We start from the raw sequence: 17,386 nt of genomic DNA on the forward strand, positions 1-17,386 counted from the left end.
ATCTGATTACTTTTGTGTGAACCGTAATATTAATAGTTTAATTTTGAATCATGTCAGGTTGACTCAAAATAAAATTTGTGTCCGAAAAACTTAATTCTAACATGATTTTTTCTTATAGAGTTAATAGGTTGTGTTCAAAATTATCATTTCTAATCAAGTGTAGGGTCAAAATAGTCAAACCATTAAATCTATAGCTAACGTGCGCCGCAGCACGCATTATCATACTCTACCTTGAGTTGAGCGGTAGACTGTAAAGTTACTCCGTCAAATAAATATAATTTTATTCCTCCGAAAACCCTTCTAACCCCCTACGTGTAAACCCTCGCCCTGTCTCAACATCGAGATTTGCAGGTTAGGGATTTTTGTCGCCTTTTCGTTTGTTTCTTCTTTGGTTATGGATTCTTGAAAAGAAAATAAATTTGATTCTTGTTATTAGAATCGCTATGATATTGGTAAATTATTGTGAATTCGTATTGATTTTGATGTGTAATGAACAAAGTTTATATACGCAGTTAATGGAAGTATCTTCACAGATTATTTTGGAAAATTAAATCATTTTTTTGTTTAGTATAAATTGGAAGGTTTAAGCGTCTCAGATTTCTGCAGAAACGAAATTGCAGTTCTTCAATTTCATTGATTATTATTTCTACTTGGAAGTCGAATTAGAAAGCTCACTAGCACATCACAGTCTTTCAGTGCTTTTATGTGGGCAATCCTCTAAGCTTGTGCTTTCTACAGGCATGGTGGATCCATGGTGGTCTCTGTTGGGTGCAGCAATACCAGCTGTAATTATTGGGCAGGCTATGAGGATGAAGAAAAGGAGAGCTGAAGAGCAGAGGCTGAACAGGGCAAGAGGGCGAGAGAAGAGCTCTGATGATATTTTTGTTTGTGAGAGAGTGTGCACTTCAAAGAGGCTGCTAAAGAAGGTTGGTGCACTGTCAAAAGACCCAACAATTGATACTTGTGTAACTGTTTGTGGTATTTCTGAGCTTGATGCTTGTGCTGATGCGTGTGCAAGAACTGTATGTGTTAATCAACACCAAGTCCCCAATTGGAATGACATCTGTCTTAAGAAGTGCCAAAGTGAGTGCCTTAGGTTATCAAATTCCTCTGTTATTTCATAATAAGTTGCTTATTATTATCTGACTTGGATTCGTAAACGGTTCTTGTAATATGCAATGTTCTAGTGAATTGATGATTGACCAATTTTTACTAGTTCATATTATTCTCTCTATTTAAATTGCTTCCATTCTGATTCATAACATCTTTTTCTTCATATTCAAAGTCTTTTTATGATGATCAAAGTAATTATTTTTATCTCCTTATTGGTTTCCTCTTTTGTGTCCTGGTGCTAATTAATTGTTGGAATATAATTGATGCCTTTTATTTAATGTCAGATGTAGGAATCAACATCTTACCACTAACCCACTAGCATAAAAAGCTTCAAATTGCAGGAAGTTTGAATGTGGGGATTGTTCTACTATATCCCACTCTATTTTCACTTCCAATCAAGAGGATGTTCTTAGGATTGGTTTCTTTTTCAGTGAACTGAACCAGACAGATGTTGCTTGGTATTGGATGAGAATTTAGTAGTTCTTGAACGTCTTACATATGCTATAACAATAATTACTCATCTTGGGCACACACTTATTTGAAGTTTATTTGCAGTGTTACATATGTACCATAATAATAACTCATCGTAGGCACACACTTATTTAAGATTATTTGCAGTCTCTCTATGTTTTAGTCATGAACATACATTGGTGAGTGGTTGATGTGGATGAAGCCGCTCTTCAGATAAACTGGAGCTTGTGGATGAGTTGGATCCGAATGGATGAAACAGGATGATGAGTAGATCTGAATTTTGATAGCTTTGGTATGTGCTTGAGAGTGGTGGATGACCTGGAAGGTTAGAAAATGGCCAGACCAAAGGGGTGCTGAAGTAGGATGTAGGCACATGCGAGTGTAATTTTGATGTAGTTTCTGGTGCAAACTGCAAAGATATTTTCCGTTACAATTGAATTTGTTGGTTAATTCGATTCGCTGCAGGGCCAATGAGTGCCATATCATTGTAATTTGTAATCAGCTTAATCAATCTTTGCATGAGGGCATGTACATCCATGTTGAAGTATTTAGCAGGACTTTGTCAAGAGCAGATTTTATTTTGAAGCATGATTCTTAGGGCACCAGCCTGATTACTGCACATCATGGCTACGGATTTGTCCTATAGATCAGCCAATTTAAGTCCTCCAAAGCTCATCTAGACTTGAGGAGTTGGGCCAATCCTTCGTCTTGATGCTGTTGGTTTGTGTTACAAAGAAGATCCACGGAGCACTGAAATTGAAGTCCTTGATGCTTCAGGGTACTCTCTATTTGAACTACTCTAGTTTCTAGATTTAATAGTTTCCTGAAAGGAGGGCGGGGCTTAAAAACAATAAGCAATTACAACTCTTATAATCTCTTTGTAAATAATGATAAGAGTTTTTCCGTTTGGGGCTCTGGGGCCGGAAGCAAATTGAGATATGATTGCAGTATTGATCTTGCAGTGAATTTTCATAGCATGGCTAATGGCCAAGCAAAACCAAACGCCAGCATTGAAACAATGATATCTTCATAAGTTTTAAATTAAATTCTCACGATTTTTCTTGCTTCAAAATTTTTCTCACCAGCACATGCACATACTTCTCTCTGCCAATGTTTTTTGTTTACAGAGGATCCATAAGATAAGATCCATATGTAAAACTTCTAGAGCACCTTGAGATGGATGTGTGCAGCGGTGGTTCGTCTTGAGACTTTGTTTGCTTGTTTTGTTGGCATAATCCACAAACTTTTCATTTTGTTTGTTCTAACTTCAGCAGACCTTTTACAACACCCTTTTTAGGTACTTTTATGACGTCTCTACATGATATGTGCCCTAGTCATTCAAATTATATACACCTATTTTAAGTATACAAGATAAATACACAGGTGATATATCACTATGTGATTAGATAATTTTAAATTAAAGATAAAATAACATCGAGTCACACGATGATATGTTATTTATATTTCCCTTTTATATACTCAAAATATGTATATATAGTATTGCTTGTGACATAATTTATAATGTCACAATTTAGTTAAATTTAATTTAGCATTGAGCAATACTATACATACTTATTTTGGGTATATAAATATATACACATTTACACATGTCATCACTTGATTGGGTGTTGTTTGATTCTTAATTCAAAATTACTCAATCACATAATAACACATATAAGTATATATATATATATTTGTGTATCCAAAATGATTACACAGTTTTTCCATTTTTATCACAAGGTTTTTTCAAATTGCAATGTATGATCATTGTCACATGTATGGCTTATGCTAATCATATTAGTTTTCAGTCCATTTACAAACAAAATATCATGCGAACAAGGCAATTCAAAAATGTTAATTGATCGTTTACCAAATATTTTCCCTTTTTTCCAACTTTCATCATATGTAACATGTCCATTATCACAAGGTTAACCATAAACGTAGAGTGATTTATTTATGGGCATTTGTCTAGACTATGATTCATCGCGTTCACTTACAAAACAAACCTTCAATGCCTTTTGGAATGATCTCCATGAAGGGATCTAATTGTTAAAATGCATCAAATGATACCGAGATAGTGCAACACTCTCCATATGAAACGACACTATCATTAAACATTGTTCCCAAGGTGTGTCACGAAAGTTGAAAAATTACTTAACTTTGAATATCCAACCAACTGGATTTGTGCCATCAAAATAAGACATCTCAAGCCGAAAAGGCCCAGAAACCAAGGAATCCATTGCACCCAAGGGAGTTATACCTAAAGGAGCAACATCGCCTGTTGCAGAGACCAGTCAAGACGGTCATTCGGTCATTCAATAAATTCGTTAGGGAGCCAAGTGTAGCAACTTGAGTAGTCTATGTTACGGAAAACGTTGTAATCTAATCAGCTAAGGTGTGAAGACAAGTTCCAATTGTCATGTTAAAAAAATGAAAGATGGAGAGCACCAATGTGAGACTTGTGTTAATAACCCAAAAAATATGTTAAGACTTGTGTTTTGTTTAAACGAGGATCAAGACCTTCATAAAAGAAAGATGCAAAAGGATGAAATGGGCAGAACAAAGAACTTTGTTTTATCCATTTCTTTCATGATGACAACTGAAGAGTGAAAAAGGTCATATATAGCCTTTAGACTCTTTAAGATAGAAGGACTCTAATCTAATTTAGTTAAACAAAGACAGTAATCATAAACTAGACTAATTCAAATATATGATCTTAATTTGACTATCACTACTGAATATAATCCTCTTTTAAACTTCTAACAGTTTATCACTAGTAAATTGTCATCATTTGTAAAAGTTGGGAACAGATTATTGCTGATCTTTGAACAAAAAGTCAAACTATATTTTTTTAGTTTAGTTTGATATAGTTTGAAATCTAAAATAATTTGATTTGATTTAAAAAAATTTTAATACATTTTTTTTAGTTTAATTTGAAAAATCTTTCAAAGTGCATCAAACTGTACCGTGTATACTCCTAACTAACCTTATTTTTTCGTATCATATTATATAAAGTTAACAGGTTGGGTTAAAAATGGTTATTTCTAATCAAGTGTAGGGTCAAAATAGTCAAACCATTAAATCTACAGCTAACGTGCGCCGCGGTACGCATTATCACACTCTAACTTGAGTTGAGCAGTAGACAGTAAAATTACTCCGTCAAATAAATATAACTTTATTCGTCGCAAAACCCTTCTAACCCCCTACATGTAAACCCTCGCCCTGTCTCAACATCGAGATTTGCAGGTTAGGGATTTTTATCGCCTTTTCGTTTGTTTCTTCTTTGGTTATGGACTCTTGAAAAGAGAATAAATTTGATTCTTGTTATTAGAATCGACTATGATATTGGTAAATTATTGTGAATTCTTATTGATTTTGATGTGTAATGAACAAAGTTTATATACGCAGTTAATGGAAGTATCTTCGCAGATTATTTTGGAAAATTAAATCATTTTTTTGTTTAGTATAAATTGGAAGGTTTAAGCGTCTCAGATTTCTGCAGAAACGAAGTTCCAATTCTTCAATTTCATTGATTATTATTTCTACTTGGAAGTCGAATTAGAAAGCTTACTAGCACATCACGGTCTTTCAGTGCTTTTATGTGGGCAATCCTCTAAGCTTGTGCTTTCTGCAGACATGGTGGATCCATGGTGGTCTCTGTTGGGTGCAGCAATACCAGCTGTAATTATTGGGCAGGCTATGAGGATGAAGAAAAGGAGAGCTGAAGAGCAGAGGCAGAACAGGGCAAGAGGGCGAGAGAAGAGCTCTGATGATATTTTTGTTTGTGAGAGAGTGTGCACTTCAAAGAGAATGCTAAAGAAGGTTGGTGCACTGTCAAAAGACCCAACAACTGATACTTGTGTAACTGTTTGTGGTATTTCTGAGCTTGATGCTTGTGCTGATGCGTGTGCAAGAACTGTATGTGTTAATCAACACCAAGTCCCCAATTGGAATGACATCTGTCTTAAGAAGTGCCAAAGTGAGTGCCTTCGTTTATCAAATTCCTCTGTTATTTCATAATAAGTTGCTTATTATTATCTGACTTGGATTCATAAACGGTTTCTTGTAATATGCAATGTTCTAGGGAATTGATGATTGGCCAATTTTCACTAGTTCATATTATTCTCTCTAGTTAAATTGCTTCCATTCTGATCCATAACATCTTTTTCTTTATATTCAGAGTCTTTTTATGATGATCAAAGTAATTATTTTATCTCCTTATTGGTTTCCTCTTTTGTGTCCTGGTGCTAATTAATTGTTGGAATATAAGTGATGCCTTTTATTTAATGTCAGATATAGGAATCAACATCTTACCACTAACCCACTAGCCTAAAAAGCTTCAAATTGCAGGAAGTTTGAATGTGGGGAATGATATTACTACAAAGGTCCCCATTTTGTAGAGGGATAATGTCGACGGAGTATTTCATTGGCTAATATTGTAAAATTAAAAGTAAAAATCAAAGAGGTATAACATGATTAAAATAAGGCCAGTTTTGATTCTTTAATTATACTATTTTTTATTACTTTTTGAAAAATGATATCATAATTACAATATTTTTATGGGTATTTAAGTTATTTTAGTTGAGAATTTAAAAAAAAAAATGTTATGTGAATACATTTTTATATACAATTTAAATATACAGATGATGTGTTATTAAATGATTAAATATTAATTAATTTAAATTTAAATAATTATTTACATATATAAATTATATACAAAAATATATATAGGTATAATTTTATTTAAAAAATTTCTCTAACAACGTATTTTTAATTGTATATTCTTTTAGAAAAAAAAAACCTTAATAATAGAGAGTTTTTTCCTATTTGTTATAATTATAAAAGAAATTTATTTTTTGATTATACATAAAAATAATTATTAAAATAATATTATTTATATAAATAATATATATAATTTTATACATATATAATAATATATTATTATAATATTTGATAATTTTAAATTAAATAAAAAATAATATTTAATTATATAATTATCCCACGATATCCCACTCTATTTTCACTTCTAATCAAGAGGATGTTCTTAGGATTGGTTTCTTTTTCAATGAACTGAACCGGACAGATGTTGCTTGGCATTGGATGAGAATTTAGTAGTTCTTGAACGTCTTACATATGCTATAACAATAATTACTCATCTTAGGCACACACTTATTTTAAGATTATTTGCAGTCTCTCTACGTTTTAGTCATGAACATACATTGGTGAGTGGGTGATGTGGATGAAGCCACTTTTCGGATAAACTAGAGCTTGTGGATGAGTTGGATGCTAATGGATGAAACAGGATGATGAGTAGATCTGAATTTTGGTAGCTTTGGTACTTGCCTGAGAGTGGTGGATGACCAGGAAGGTTAGAAAAAGGCCAGACCAAAGGGGTGCTGAATTTGATTTGCTGCAGAGCCAACGAGTGCCATATCATCCTAATTTGTAATCAGCTTAATCAGTCTTTGCATGAGGGCATGTACATCTATGTTGAAGTATTTAGCAGGACTGTCAAGAGCAGATTTTATTTTGAAGCATGATTCTTAGGGCACCAGCCTGATTACTGCACATCATGGCTACGGATTTGTCCTATAGATCAGCCAATTTAAGTCCTCCAAGGCTCATCTAGACTTGAGGAGTTTGGCCAATCCTTTGTCTTGATGCTGTTTGTTTGTGTCACAAAGAAGATCCATGGAGCACTGAAATTGAAGTCCTTGATGCTTCAGAGTACTCTCTATTTGAACTACTCTAGTTTCTAGATTTAATAGTCTCCTGAAAGGAGGGCGGGGCTTAAAAACAATAAGCAATTATAACTCTTATAATCTCTTAGTAAATAATGGTAAGAGTTATTCCGTTTGGGGCTCTGGGGCCTGAAGCAAATTGAGATATATGACTTATGCTAATCATATTAGTTTTCAGTCCATTTACAAACAAAACATCATGCGGAACGAGGCAATCCAAAAATATGTTAATTGATCATTACATTGTTCTGAAGGTGTGTCACAAAAGTTGAAAAATTACTTAGCTTTGAATATCCAACCAGCTGGATTTGTGCCATTAAAACAAGGCAACTCAAGCCGAAAAGACCTGGAAACCAAGGAATCTATTGCACCTAAGGGAGTCGTGTTGCCAAAACCACCTAAAGGTGTGACGTTGCTTGTTGCAGAGACTAGTCAAGACGGCCATTTGGTCAGTCAACAAATTGGTCAGGGAGCCAAGTGTAGCAACTTGAGTAGTCTGTTGCGGAAAACTTTGTAATCTAATCAGCTAAGGTGTGAAGACAAGTTCCAATTGTCATGCTAAAAAAATGAACGATGGAGAGCACCAATGTTAGACTTGTGTTAATAACCCAAAAAATATGTTAGACTTGTGTTATGTTTAAACGAGGATCAAGATCTTCATATAAGAAAGATGCAAGAGGATGAAATGGGCAGAGCAAAAAACTTAGTTTTATCCATTTTTTGATGATGACAACTAAAGAGTGAAAAAAGGTCATATATAGCCTTCTAGACTCTTTAAGATAGAAGGACTCTAATCTAAATCTAATTTATTTAAACAAAGACAGTAATCATAAACTAGACTAATTCAAATATATGATCTGAAGTTGACTATCACTACTGTATATAATCTTCTTTCAAACTCCTAACAGTTTATCACCAGTAAATTGTCACCATCTGCAAAAGTTGGGAACAGATTATTGCTGATCCTTGAACAAAAAGCCAACATGACCAAAGGCCTTCACCAAATAATAGGGAATAGACTATCAAATCACAAATAAATCAACATTTTTTTTTTCTTTTGATCTCGTGTCCAAAAATTAGCAAGCATGAATCACACTACAGAAATTCACAGTCCAAATAACTCAACATGACATACTCAAAACCACACTACAGAAATCTCCACATTCATCAGAATTTTACAATTTAGAAAATTTAAGTTCCCCTAAAATTAACTTATGGAAAAGCTCGAACCAGTGTCCAAACACATTTTCAATGAGGATAATAGCAAGTGCAAAAGCTAGTAGAATTTTACAATTTAGAAAATTTAAGTTCCCCTAAAATTAACATATGGAAAAGCTCGAACCAGTGTCCAAACACATTTTCAATGAGGATAATAGCAAGTGCAAAAGCTAGTTGGGGTATCAAAATTCAACTGACTGTGCTTCAAGTGACTTCCACAGAGTACATTCAATCAAAACTTCAAGGAGAAACACTGAAATAAATAGTTAAAAACTTGGGTAAAATGGCATAGCTGCGTATCATCAAGTTTACACCTACTTACAAGAAACCTAATTGCAAGACAAAAAAAAAAGGGAACAACAACAATCAGTACCTAGAAATTTAACAAATCTTAAGCTGCTGAGCGTTCATTCTCCACTCCTATGCCTATCATCACATTTACCAAAGCTGCTCGCTGAACATTGCATGCTTACGATCCTTATAAACATCATATAGCCCGGGCTAGCCACCTGGTTAAAGCTAAAATGGATTCTTCTTTGGCCTTCCTCTCTTCCTAGGCACCGCCTCTTGATTATTAATGTCGCCATTCCTACCTTGAGCCTCAGCACCAACACCACCCTCCTTGGGCCCCACTTCCACACCACCACTGCCACCACCAGGAAACAACGGAGGCATCCAATTAGGAAACCCTGAAGTAGATGGAGGCGTCGCCACGCCATTTCCATGATTCCCAGCCGAATACCCCATCGGAAAGAACCCCCAGCAACAATAATAAGCCTCCTTCCCCGGAACCAACGGCGGCAATTTCGGAATTAAGATAGCATGAAACCCTCTTCGACAATTCTGACACCTTAAACAACAATTCTCATAAACCTTAGGATACTCGTATAATATATAACAGTACGGACACGTTGTCCAGAAAGTTGATAATTTTGATCGCTGCTCCTCATGCCGATTATGATTATAATTATCGTCTCTTGGATTATTTTTCTTTGTACTATTCGGCGGCCGGCCTCTTCTCACGGGCAATTTGCCTGGTTGCGTGGAATCAGAATTCGTCAAATCGATATTCGTAAAAAGACTTAACTCGTGATCGTACGGCGATTTCTTCCGCGCGTCAGATAAAACAGCCCAGGCATCGGCGACGAGCCTGAAAGCTCGATCTGCAAAAGGGTACTTGTTTTTGTCAGGGTGAAGGAGGAACGCGAATCTACGGAACTGTTTCTTGATGAGATCCTGATCGTCGGATCGACGGTCGATTTGCAAGATGGAGTACCAATCGTGGTGGTTGTTTATGCGTTTATCTGCAGCGATGAGGACGTCAGCTACGGCTATAATCTGATCAGAGCCGTCCAACAGCGGCTCAGTTTCTTGGGCGAGGATAGCGAACTCTTTTGAGCCGTTGAAATCGCCTTGGGTTAAGAGCTTTTCCGCCACTCCCAACAGCCGCTCCGCTTCAGCTCTGTTGGAGTTTTGCTCCATCGCCGTTTGATTTAGCTTTCTGGGTTGGTAGATTTGAAGAAGATGAAAAAGACACTGGGAGGGTATTTTCAAGGTTAAATTAGAAAGTTTTGTTTCTATAACAGTGAAAGGGTGTTTTAGTCTTTACACATTTTAATATTTAAATCAGCCATATTTGTTAAATTAATAAATGTAAACCTCTTTTCGTAATTTCCATCTGCCATCAAAACTTGTGAAAGCAAAACGTGAGTCATCGAAATCAAGTCAAGTCATTGGGCCGGCCGCGCCGCTCGAATGTCGAGGGCAATGCTATTGTGAAATGGGCCCTCCATAACATGACCCGGCCCATTTAGGGCCCATACTGATTGGATTGAGGGCCTTGATGTTCAGGCTGTGTGAACTTCGGATTAGGCTCTTCTTTTTGGGTATGTAATTTAGCTTATCAATCATAGGCCAGCAACTTGATAGGTTATGGACCTAACTTATCATATTTTGGGCCCTCCTCTTCAAAATTTACAAGCTACCACTTGCCCTTGTCTCCAAACAATCAATATCCCTCTTGTTCTTTCTTTTTCTTTTTTTTTTTAATTTCAATTTATAAAGTCTTGAAAATGTTTTTGTGTGTGTATATACATATATATTCTTTTAAAACATATTATAATTTTTGTCATTAACTCTTAAAAATAGAATAAAATTTTATATTGTATAAATTAAGATGATAACTTATAATTAAATAATGAGATTGTTTACTTTTTCTCTCGTCTAATCAAAAACTACTATATAATATATCAATTTACATATAAATTTATATAATTTCTTTTATATATAGTATTATACTTAAAAATAATATTATGCGTTAGTTATCCGAAATTTTCCAACCAAAATAATATGTAATCTGTTATTTCTGAAAAATATCTTGAATAGTAAAGACAGTATATATCAAACATATAATGTGGGTTCAAATCTAACTAAAGATATATTAAAGTCAAACTTTTAATATGTAGATCTAATTATTAAATTGAATATAAAATTTCACTTATTTGGATTGATCAATTCAATCTAAAAAAAGTATTGCTATATACGATAAATCAATTTTGTAGTGTATAATAGAGACATAGCATTATTTTACCCTAATACCAAACATTGGATTTTTTTTAGGAGCCAAAGGACTATTTCTCCTCCAAAGTATGTTGATTTCTCAAAGTTTCCTCATTAATTTTGAAAATCTCATTTATCCACTCATGACCGTTTAAATCTGTTAATTTTAAGGACAAAATCATCATTTTATATTTAATATTAAAAATAAACTTAAATATGATTCTATTTCCCCCCCACCCCTAAATTTAAAAAATCAATTTTTCACCCTAAAACCAAGTTTGAAAAAATCACATTGGCCCCCTAGGATTTAGTTTCGAAATCCCTTCACTTTCTCTGACGTCATAGTCGACCATCTCTCCCTCTCGATGGTTTTCCTTCCTCCAATGACCTGTCTCAACTCCACCTGTGATCTCATCTTCGTCATCTGAGAAGATGATTTCTCTCCCCAGACAATGTCTGTCAATGTTAGAGGGGTTGATGTGGAGTCAAGGTAGGCCGTCAAAATAACAGAAACTGTCAGGAGTGAGAGATGGTTGGCGATGACATTGGAGAAAGTGACAGGACCTTTAAACTAAACCCTATGAGGAAAATGTGATTTTTTTAAACTTGATTTAGAGGATAAAATGTTAGTTTTTAAACTTTTAAGAGAAAAAATAAGATTACATTTTTAAATGTTAGGATTCTATTAAATTTAACAAATCATAAGTAGGTAAATAATATTTTCAAACTTAACGAGAGAAACTTGGGAATTAGCATTCTTTGAGTGGGAAATAGTGCTTCAGTCTCTTTTAGGTAACGTTACTTCAATGGCATCATAATTGACTTTTTGAAATGATAGATATATATTTTTTTAATGTACTTGTGACTTCGATTATAATCTAGAATATATACGTGTACATAAAAATTATCGTCGGAAATATTAAATTGACAAGGGAGCACAATACGCGTGCACATTGGTGGTGACATCTGGCCCCTAAATAATGGAGATGTTCATCTCGATTACTGTAAGAATCACCACAAAAGTTCACAATTATCCGGTTGACAATTTACCTAATCCATATATATTTGAGGCGACCAACAAGTTTCAGGTGGACACCTCACCCGATTAGATAAATGTTTATATTTTAACCCCAGTCAAATTTCTATTTCTAGAACGGGCAAAGTACTATTTTCACCTTAATTTTAGTTAAGCTTTAAACATATCCACTTAAATTAAAAAATCTAAATACTAATTTATAAACTAACTTTTGTTATAATTTTTTATTAGAGTTTAAAATAAAATCATCATTTTATCATTAAATCCTGAAATCTTAAGTATTTCTTCATTTCTTCCCTTATTTTAAAAAACTTACAATTTTTCCCCTAAATTGAAATTTAAAAAATAATATTTTTCCTATAGTTTTTCCTTCCATCTCTAGAGACCGGGTCCCTTTCTCACCATCGGCCAACATTCCCACCATCTTATTCTCCAACCATCGATGTTCATCAAACCAATTTCGTTAGATGAAAATGAATCATCTTCGTTTGATTGATGAATCGATATCAAAAGATTTTTTTGATTTTGATCTATCGGTCGAACGAAGATGATTCTTTTCCGTTCAACAAAATCAGTCTAGTAGGAACGTTGGTAGAGGGAGAAGAAGATGGTGGGAATGACAACTGATCCCCAGAGATGGAAGAACCTATCCTTTGGGGGGGGGGGGGGGGAGATAGTTTTTTAAAGTTCAATAATAAGAGAAATTATTAGTTTTCTAAATTAGGATGAAAAATTATATAAATTTTTAGGATTTTAGAATTTAGGCTAAAATAATGACTTTATCATTATTTTTAATAAAATTTTTTAATAAAAATTAATTTATAAGTAGGGTTTTAAACTTTTTATCTATTTCGGATACTTAGATTAAGATAAATTTTGGGTAGAAAATAACCCTTAGGCCCTCTAACATTTTATTTAGTGAATTTAGCACAAGTTTTCTAGGGCATTGGACTCTCTTTTTGGAGGGAGCACGCATATTTAATAATAATAAAAATAATGATTTTATGGTATGGTGCTGCAGATGCCACTTCATTGATTTATTTATTTATGGGGCTCGGAAAAAGGGAAATAAATAACTGTTTCAGGTTGTGATGAGGGTGAGAGAACATTGTCAAAAGAAGTTGATACGTAGAGGACCACAGGACAAAGAAATTGGAATTCTATGAAAATTGAGTTTTAACTGGGGAGGGCCATGGACTGTATAGGGTCTCAAGTATAACACGTAAGATTTAAATTTTACCATAGAAAATATGAGTTTTTATCGTAAAATTTATATATATAAAACTCGTGTCTCACGTTAAAAGAGTAAAAAATATACGTTTTTGATATAAAATTTATATGTATAAAACCTGAATCTCACGTTAAAAAGTATAAGTTTTTGATATAAAGTTTATATGTATAAGAGTTGAATTTCACGTTAGAAAGTATGAGTTTCAGATATATGAATTTGGGTTTTGTTATTTCAATATTAATATTTAAAGTATATTTCTTTCAAGATTCAAATCAAGACTCTAATTATAAATATTGTGATCACTCACTCACCAATGTGCATCATGGTATTTAAATCGTATATTGAAAACCGAATTTTTTTATCATTTTTTATTAAATAATATAATAAAATCATAAAAAATTTAATTTACGTATCATTATTTTAAAAAATATCAAAAATATATCTAAAAATTTAAAATTTTTTATAAACATTTTATTACATATTTTTTTTTTTAAAAAGTATTTTAATTCATATCGATAATATATATTATATTGTATGATACATCTATTATATTATCTTAATTTGATTCCCTTTATAAGATATATCATATTTTATATATATCGTATTATATTATATAATACTTATCATATATAACGAGAAATCGATACCCGGAATGTCCAACTGTATGGAAGTAAAAGTTTGAAAACTCTTCATTCGTAGTGTACTTGTGGGAGATGAAAAGAAAGAGCAACCTTTTTCTCAGACGGATGAGATTCTTAGTTTCTTACCTCCATTAGTTTCCTTTCCAGGAATCTACAGTGTATCACAATGAAATGAAATCTCCTCCGCAAAAATGAATGTTATTCTCTTCTAGCTGCTGAAGAAAATTATTACTAAAGGATTCCATATCAGTGGTCTTCATCTGCATGAATAGGGTTTTCACAGACCCAACTAAACTGGTCCCCGTCTGAAACTTCGAAGACTCGGTATACTTTTTAGGTCAATGATATTTTTTATTATATTTTATTTTAACGTTTATGCTAAAGCGATTTTTCTGGGGCCACAAAAAATTCAATTAAATAATGAAAAAAAATTATCTGTGGAGGGATTTTCTGGAGACCCTCGCCAAGTCTTATAATAGTTTCCTTTTGCTCTCTTAATTTCTGCAAAAGTTGTTATTCTTTATATGATTTGGTTGTCACTAATTCATATCCAACTGGTCCCGATTTATTATAAATCTCAACTCACACCCTTTAACTTTCATTTCCAACTTTGTGTCTCTAATTTAAATAACTAGTTGAAAGAGACAGAAATATTGAGAGAGACATTATCCGAGGAAAAAAAAGGTCAACAAAGAAAAGTTACCTACGATGACACTAAAAATATCGTCAAAAATTGAAAACTAAATCTTGAAAAAGAAAATATTGTTTTTTAAAATTTTATATTTAAAAAATATTAAAATTTAAAATTTAAAAGAGAAAATTAGATATAATTTTAATTTATTTAAAATTAAATAAAAAATATGATTTTTTCTTTAAAATTAATAGAATTAACTATTTATAAACAGATAAATAAATTTTTAAAATTAACAAATAAAAATTTAAAAAGAAAAAACGCATCGTTTGGGTGGGAATAAATCCTTTGGCTTTTAAAAATGGAAAAGTCTGCCTTTAAAATTTCTGGAACTTTGAGTGGGAATAAGTCTTTTGCCTATTATACATTTTGCTTATGCGGAACAGCCGAAGGAAGAACACCACAAATATCTACCATATCTCTTTATGTCGTAAAAAAATATGGATATTCCAACTGATGTGACGAGATTTGTTTTCACGTAAACGATACCATGTTAAAGGCCATGGGATGGCTCTATTTTAAGTGCAGTCTATCACATCAGTTCATTCATTAATGTCAATTTCTACACTTTTGTAGTTTCCAAGTTTATTTTTAGGCCAAACGACTATTTCCCATCCAAGGTATGTTGTAATTGCAAGTTTTTACCCTTTAATTATGAAAACATCAAATATCTACCTATGATCAGTTAAAAATAACAGTGATAAGGGTAAAATAGTTATTTTTTCTATAATATTAAAAAATAAACTAAAATATAATCTATTTTACCCCCCTAAACTTTGAAAACTAAAATTTTTCCTCAGCTTAAGTTTTAAAAAATGACAGTTTTACCCTAGGGTTTGGTTTTGAAATCTCCGGTGACATCTCCGACTCTATTACGGACGACCTCTCCCTCTCGAGCCATCCTCTTCTTCTGGAGATCTCTTTCCTCCCATTTGAAGGTCCAATCGACATCGAAGACACCTTGAGAGACGAAGAATTTCGTTGGGGATTTCAAAACCAAACCCTAAGGTGAAACTGTTATTTTTTAAAACTTAAACTGAGAAAAAATTTTAGTTTTTAAAGTTTAGGGAGGCAAAAAGAGATAAAAGTTTCAGACGTTAAAGTTTGATTAAATTTAACCGACTATGGATGGGTATTTGGTATTTCTATAGTTAAAAGGTGAAAACTTGAGAAAACATCAAACTTTGAGTGGGAAATAGTCGTTTGACCTTATTTTTATTTAATAAGGTCGAATACTGTCCCCCAACCAAACTTTGATGAAACAACTTTCCACCCCCTTGAATTTGAAAAGTTTATTTTATGACCTGCTTATTGAATTTATGAGTAAAGTCCCATAAAATTTGTATGAAGTTGATAAAATGACGGACGAATCCTCTATCTTTATTAACATTAAATAAGATTTGCCCCCAAAAGTTTGTAAATTTTGTATCCACCCATATACACAACTTTTTGACAGTGTCACTTTTTGTCACACTAACTCAATCTAGATATATCATATATCTCACTTAAATTTGTTATTTTTAACCTATATTTACCCTTAAAGAGTTTCATTTTGGTTAAATTTTGTCGATTCTAACCCATGGGTTCCCCAATTTAATTTGCATTGATCTTGCTCATCTCTAACCATGAATATTTTTCCAAGCATGCATAATTTACCTTATTTTTATTTTAATTATCTTTGATATATGTTGGCTTTCTCTGAGATAATATATTTATACTACTAAAAGCGTAAATGATAATAATTATATTATATATTGAATAAAGTAATAAAAATATCATGTGACCATTAAAATTAATATTTAATTTTGATGAATAAATGAAAAAATGATAATTTTAAACTTAGAGAATGATAAATATTGCTTCATTATCAAAGTTCGGTGGTAAATATTTCTAATGCATTAAAAACGATATGATTAAATTAAAACTCAAAAATTTCAAATTCATTACACTTTCTTTATCAGAGTAGAAGAACAATGGATAAACAAAAAAAATTAAAATGGTTGAATGATATTTCTATTATACTTTGTCGAAACAATATTTTTCATTTTTTTAAGTTTGAAAAATTCATTAACCAATTTATTATTTACTTTTATTATAAAAACTCGTTAGATTTTATAATAGATTTAGTAAAAAGATGATAATACTATTTAATTAATCGATGAATTGGAAGTTTAATTTTTTATAGTTTTATGTATATTGTTAATACACAAGTTTTAAAACGAAGCAAGTTCTAAGTTAAAAGGAGTCTTTTTCGTTTTTTTTTTTTTTGGTTTGAAGTCGTGTATAAACTAAAATGATCAATATTGATAATCATGAGGTTTTTTTTTTATATTTTGAATATGTTATACCTTATTATAAACCATAGCGAAAATAAAAAATGAGAAGAGTCTCAAATGGTATTAGGATATTTTTTAAATAAAATAATTTATCTTATAAATAGAGATACTCAATGGCTATTGAACTTTTTTTCTCCTAACCCATCACCATGGAATATGTTGCCAATGACCAGAGTTTTTCTTATTAGAATTAAAGGGTCTATTTTGGATCACCAAAAGAACTAAATCTAGGGGGATTTCTTATTAAAATTAAAGGGTCTCGTTTGGATCACCAAAAGAACTAAATCTAGGGGTATCCGAAGCTTTGGATTACATGAACAAACACCATCGGTTGGTAAGTTGAGAAGGT

At 32.5% G+C, this 17,386-nt stretch overlaps 3 protein-coding genes across 4 annotated transcripts; 2 read left to right on the plus strand and 1 right to left on the minus strand.

Annotated features, from left to right (window-relative positions):
- Positions 1–738: 738 nt before the first annotated feature.
- Positions 739–1,220, plus strand: LOC123202786 (uncharacterized protein At5g64816-like). The gene has a single exon (XM_044618911.1). The coding sequence runs from the start codon at positions 741–743 to the stop codon at positions 1,122–1,124; it is 384 nt and encodes a 127-aa protein (XP_044474846.1). The 5' UTR covers positions 739–740; the 3' UTR covers positions 1,125–1,220.
- Positions 1,221–4,678: 3,458 nt separating this feature from the next.
- Positions 4,679–5,701, plus strand: LOC123203331 (uncharacterized protein At5g64816-like). Of its 2 annotated transcripts, none has more exons than XM_044619665.1 (2): positions 4,679–4,830; positions 5,219–5,701. In XM_044619665.1, exon 2 carries the CDS (start codon positions 5,221–5,223, stop codon positions 5,602–5,604), a length of 384 nt encoding a protein of 127 aa, XP_044475600.1. In that variant the 5' UTR covers positions 4,679–4,830; positions 5,219–5,220; the 3' UTR covers positions 5,605–5,701. The 2 variants fall into 2 exon arrangements, with proteins under 2 accessions (XP_044475600.1, XP_044475601.1); XM_044619666.1 differs by having other exon boundaries at positions 4,742–4,830; positions 5,177–5,701.
- Positions 5,702–8,770: 3,069 nt separating this feature from the next.
- LOC123203329 (dnaJ homolog subfamily C member 14) lies at positions 8,771–10,084 on the minus strand. The gene has a single exon (XM_044619664.1). The coding sequence runs from the start codon at positions 10,023–10,025 to the stop codon at positions 9,063–9,065; it is 963 nt and encodes a 320-aa protein (XP_044475599.1). The 5' UTR covers positions 10,026–10,084; the 3' UTR covers positions 8,771–9,062.
- Positions 10,085–17,386: the final 7,302 nt, after the last annotated feature.

Source organism: Mangifera indica, chromosome 19 (genome assembly GCF_011075055.1).
Source record: "Mangifera indica cultivar Alphonso chromosome 19, CATAS_Mindica_2.1, whole genome shotgun sequence".
Classification (NCBI taxonomy): Eukaryota; Viridiplantae; Streptophyta; class Magnoliopsida; order Sapindales; family Anacardiaceae; genus Mangifera; species Mangifera indica.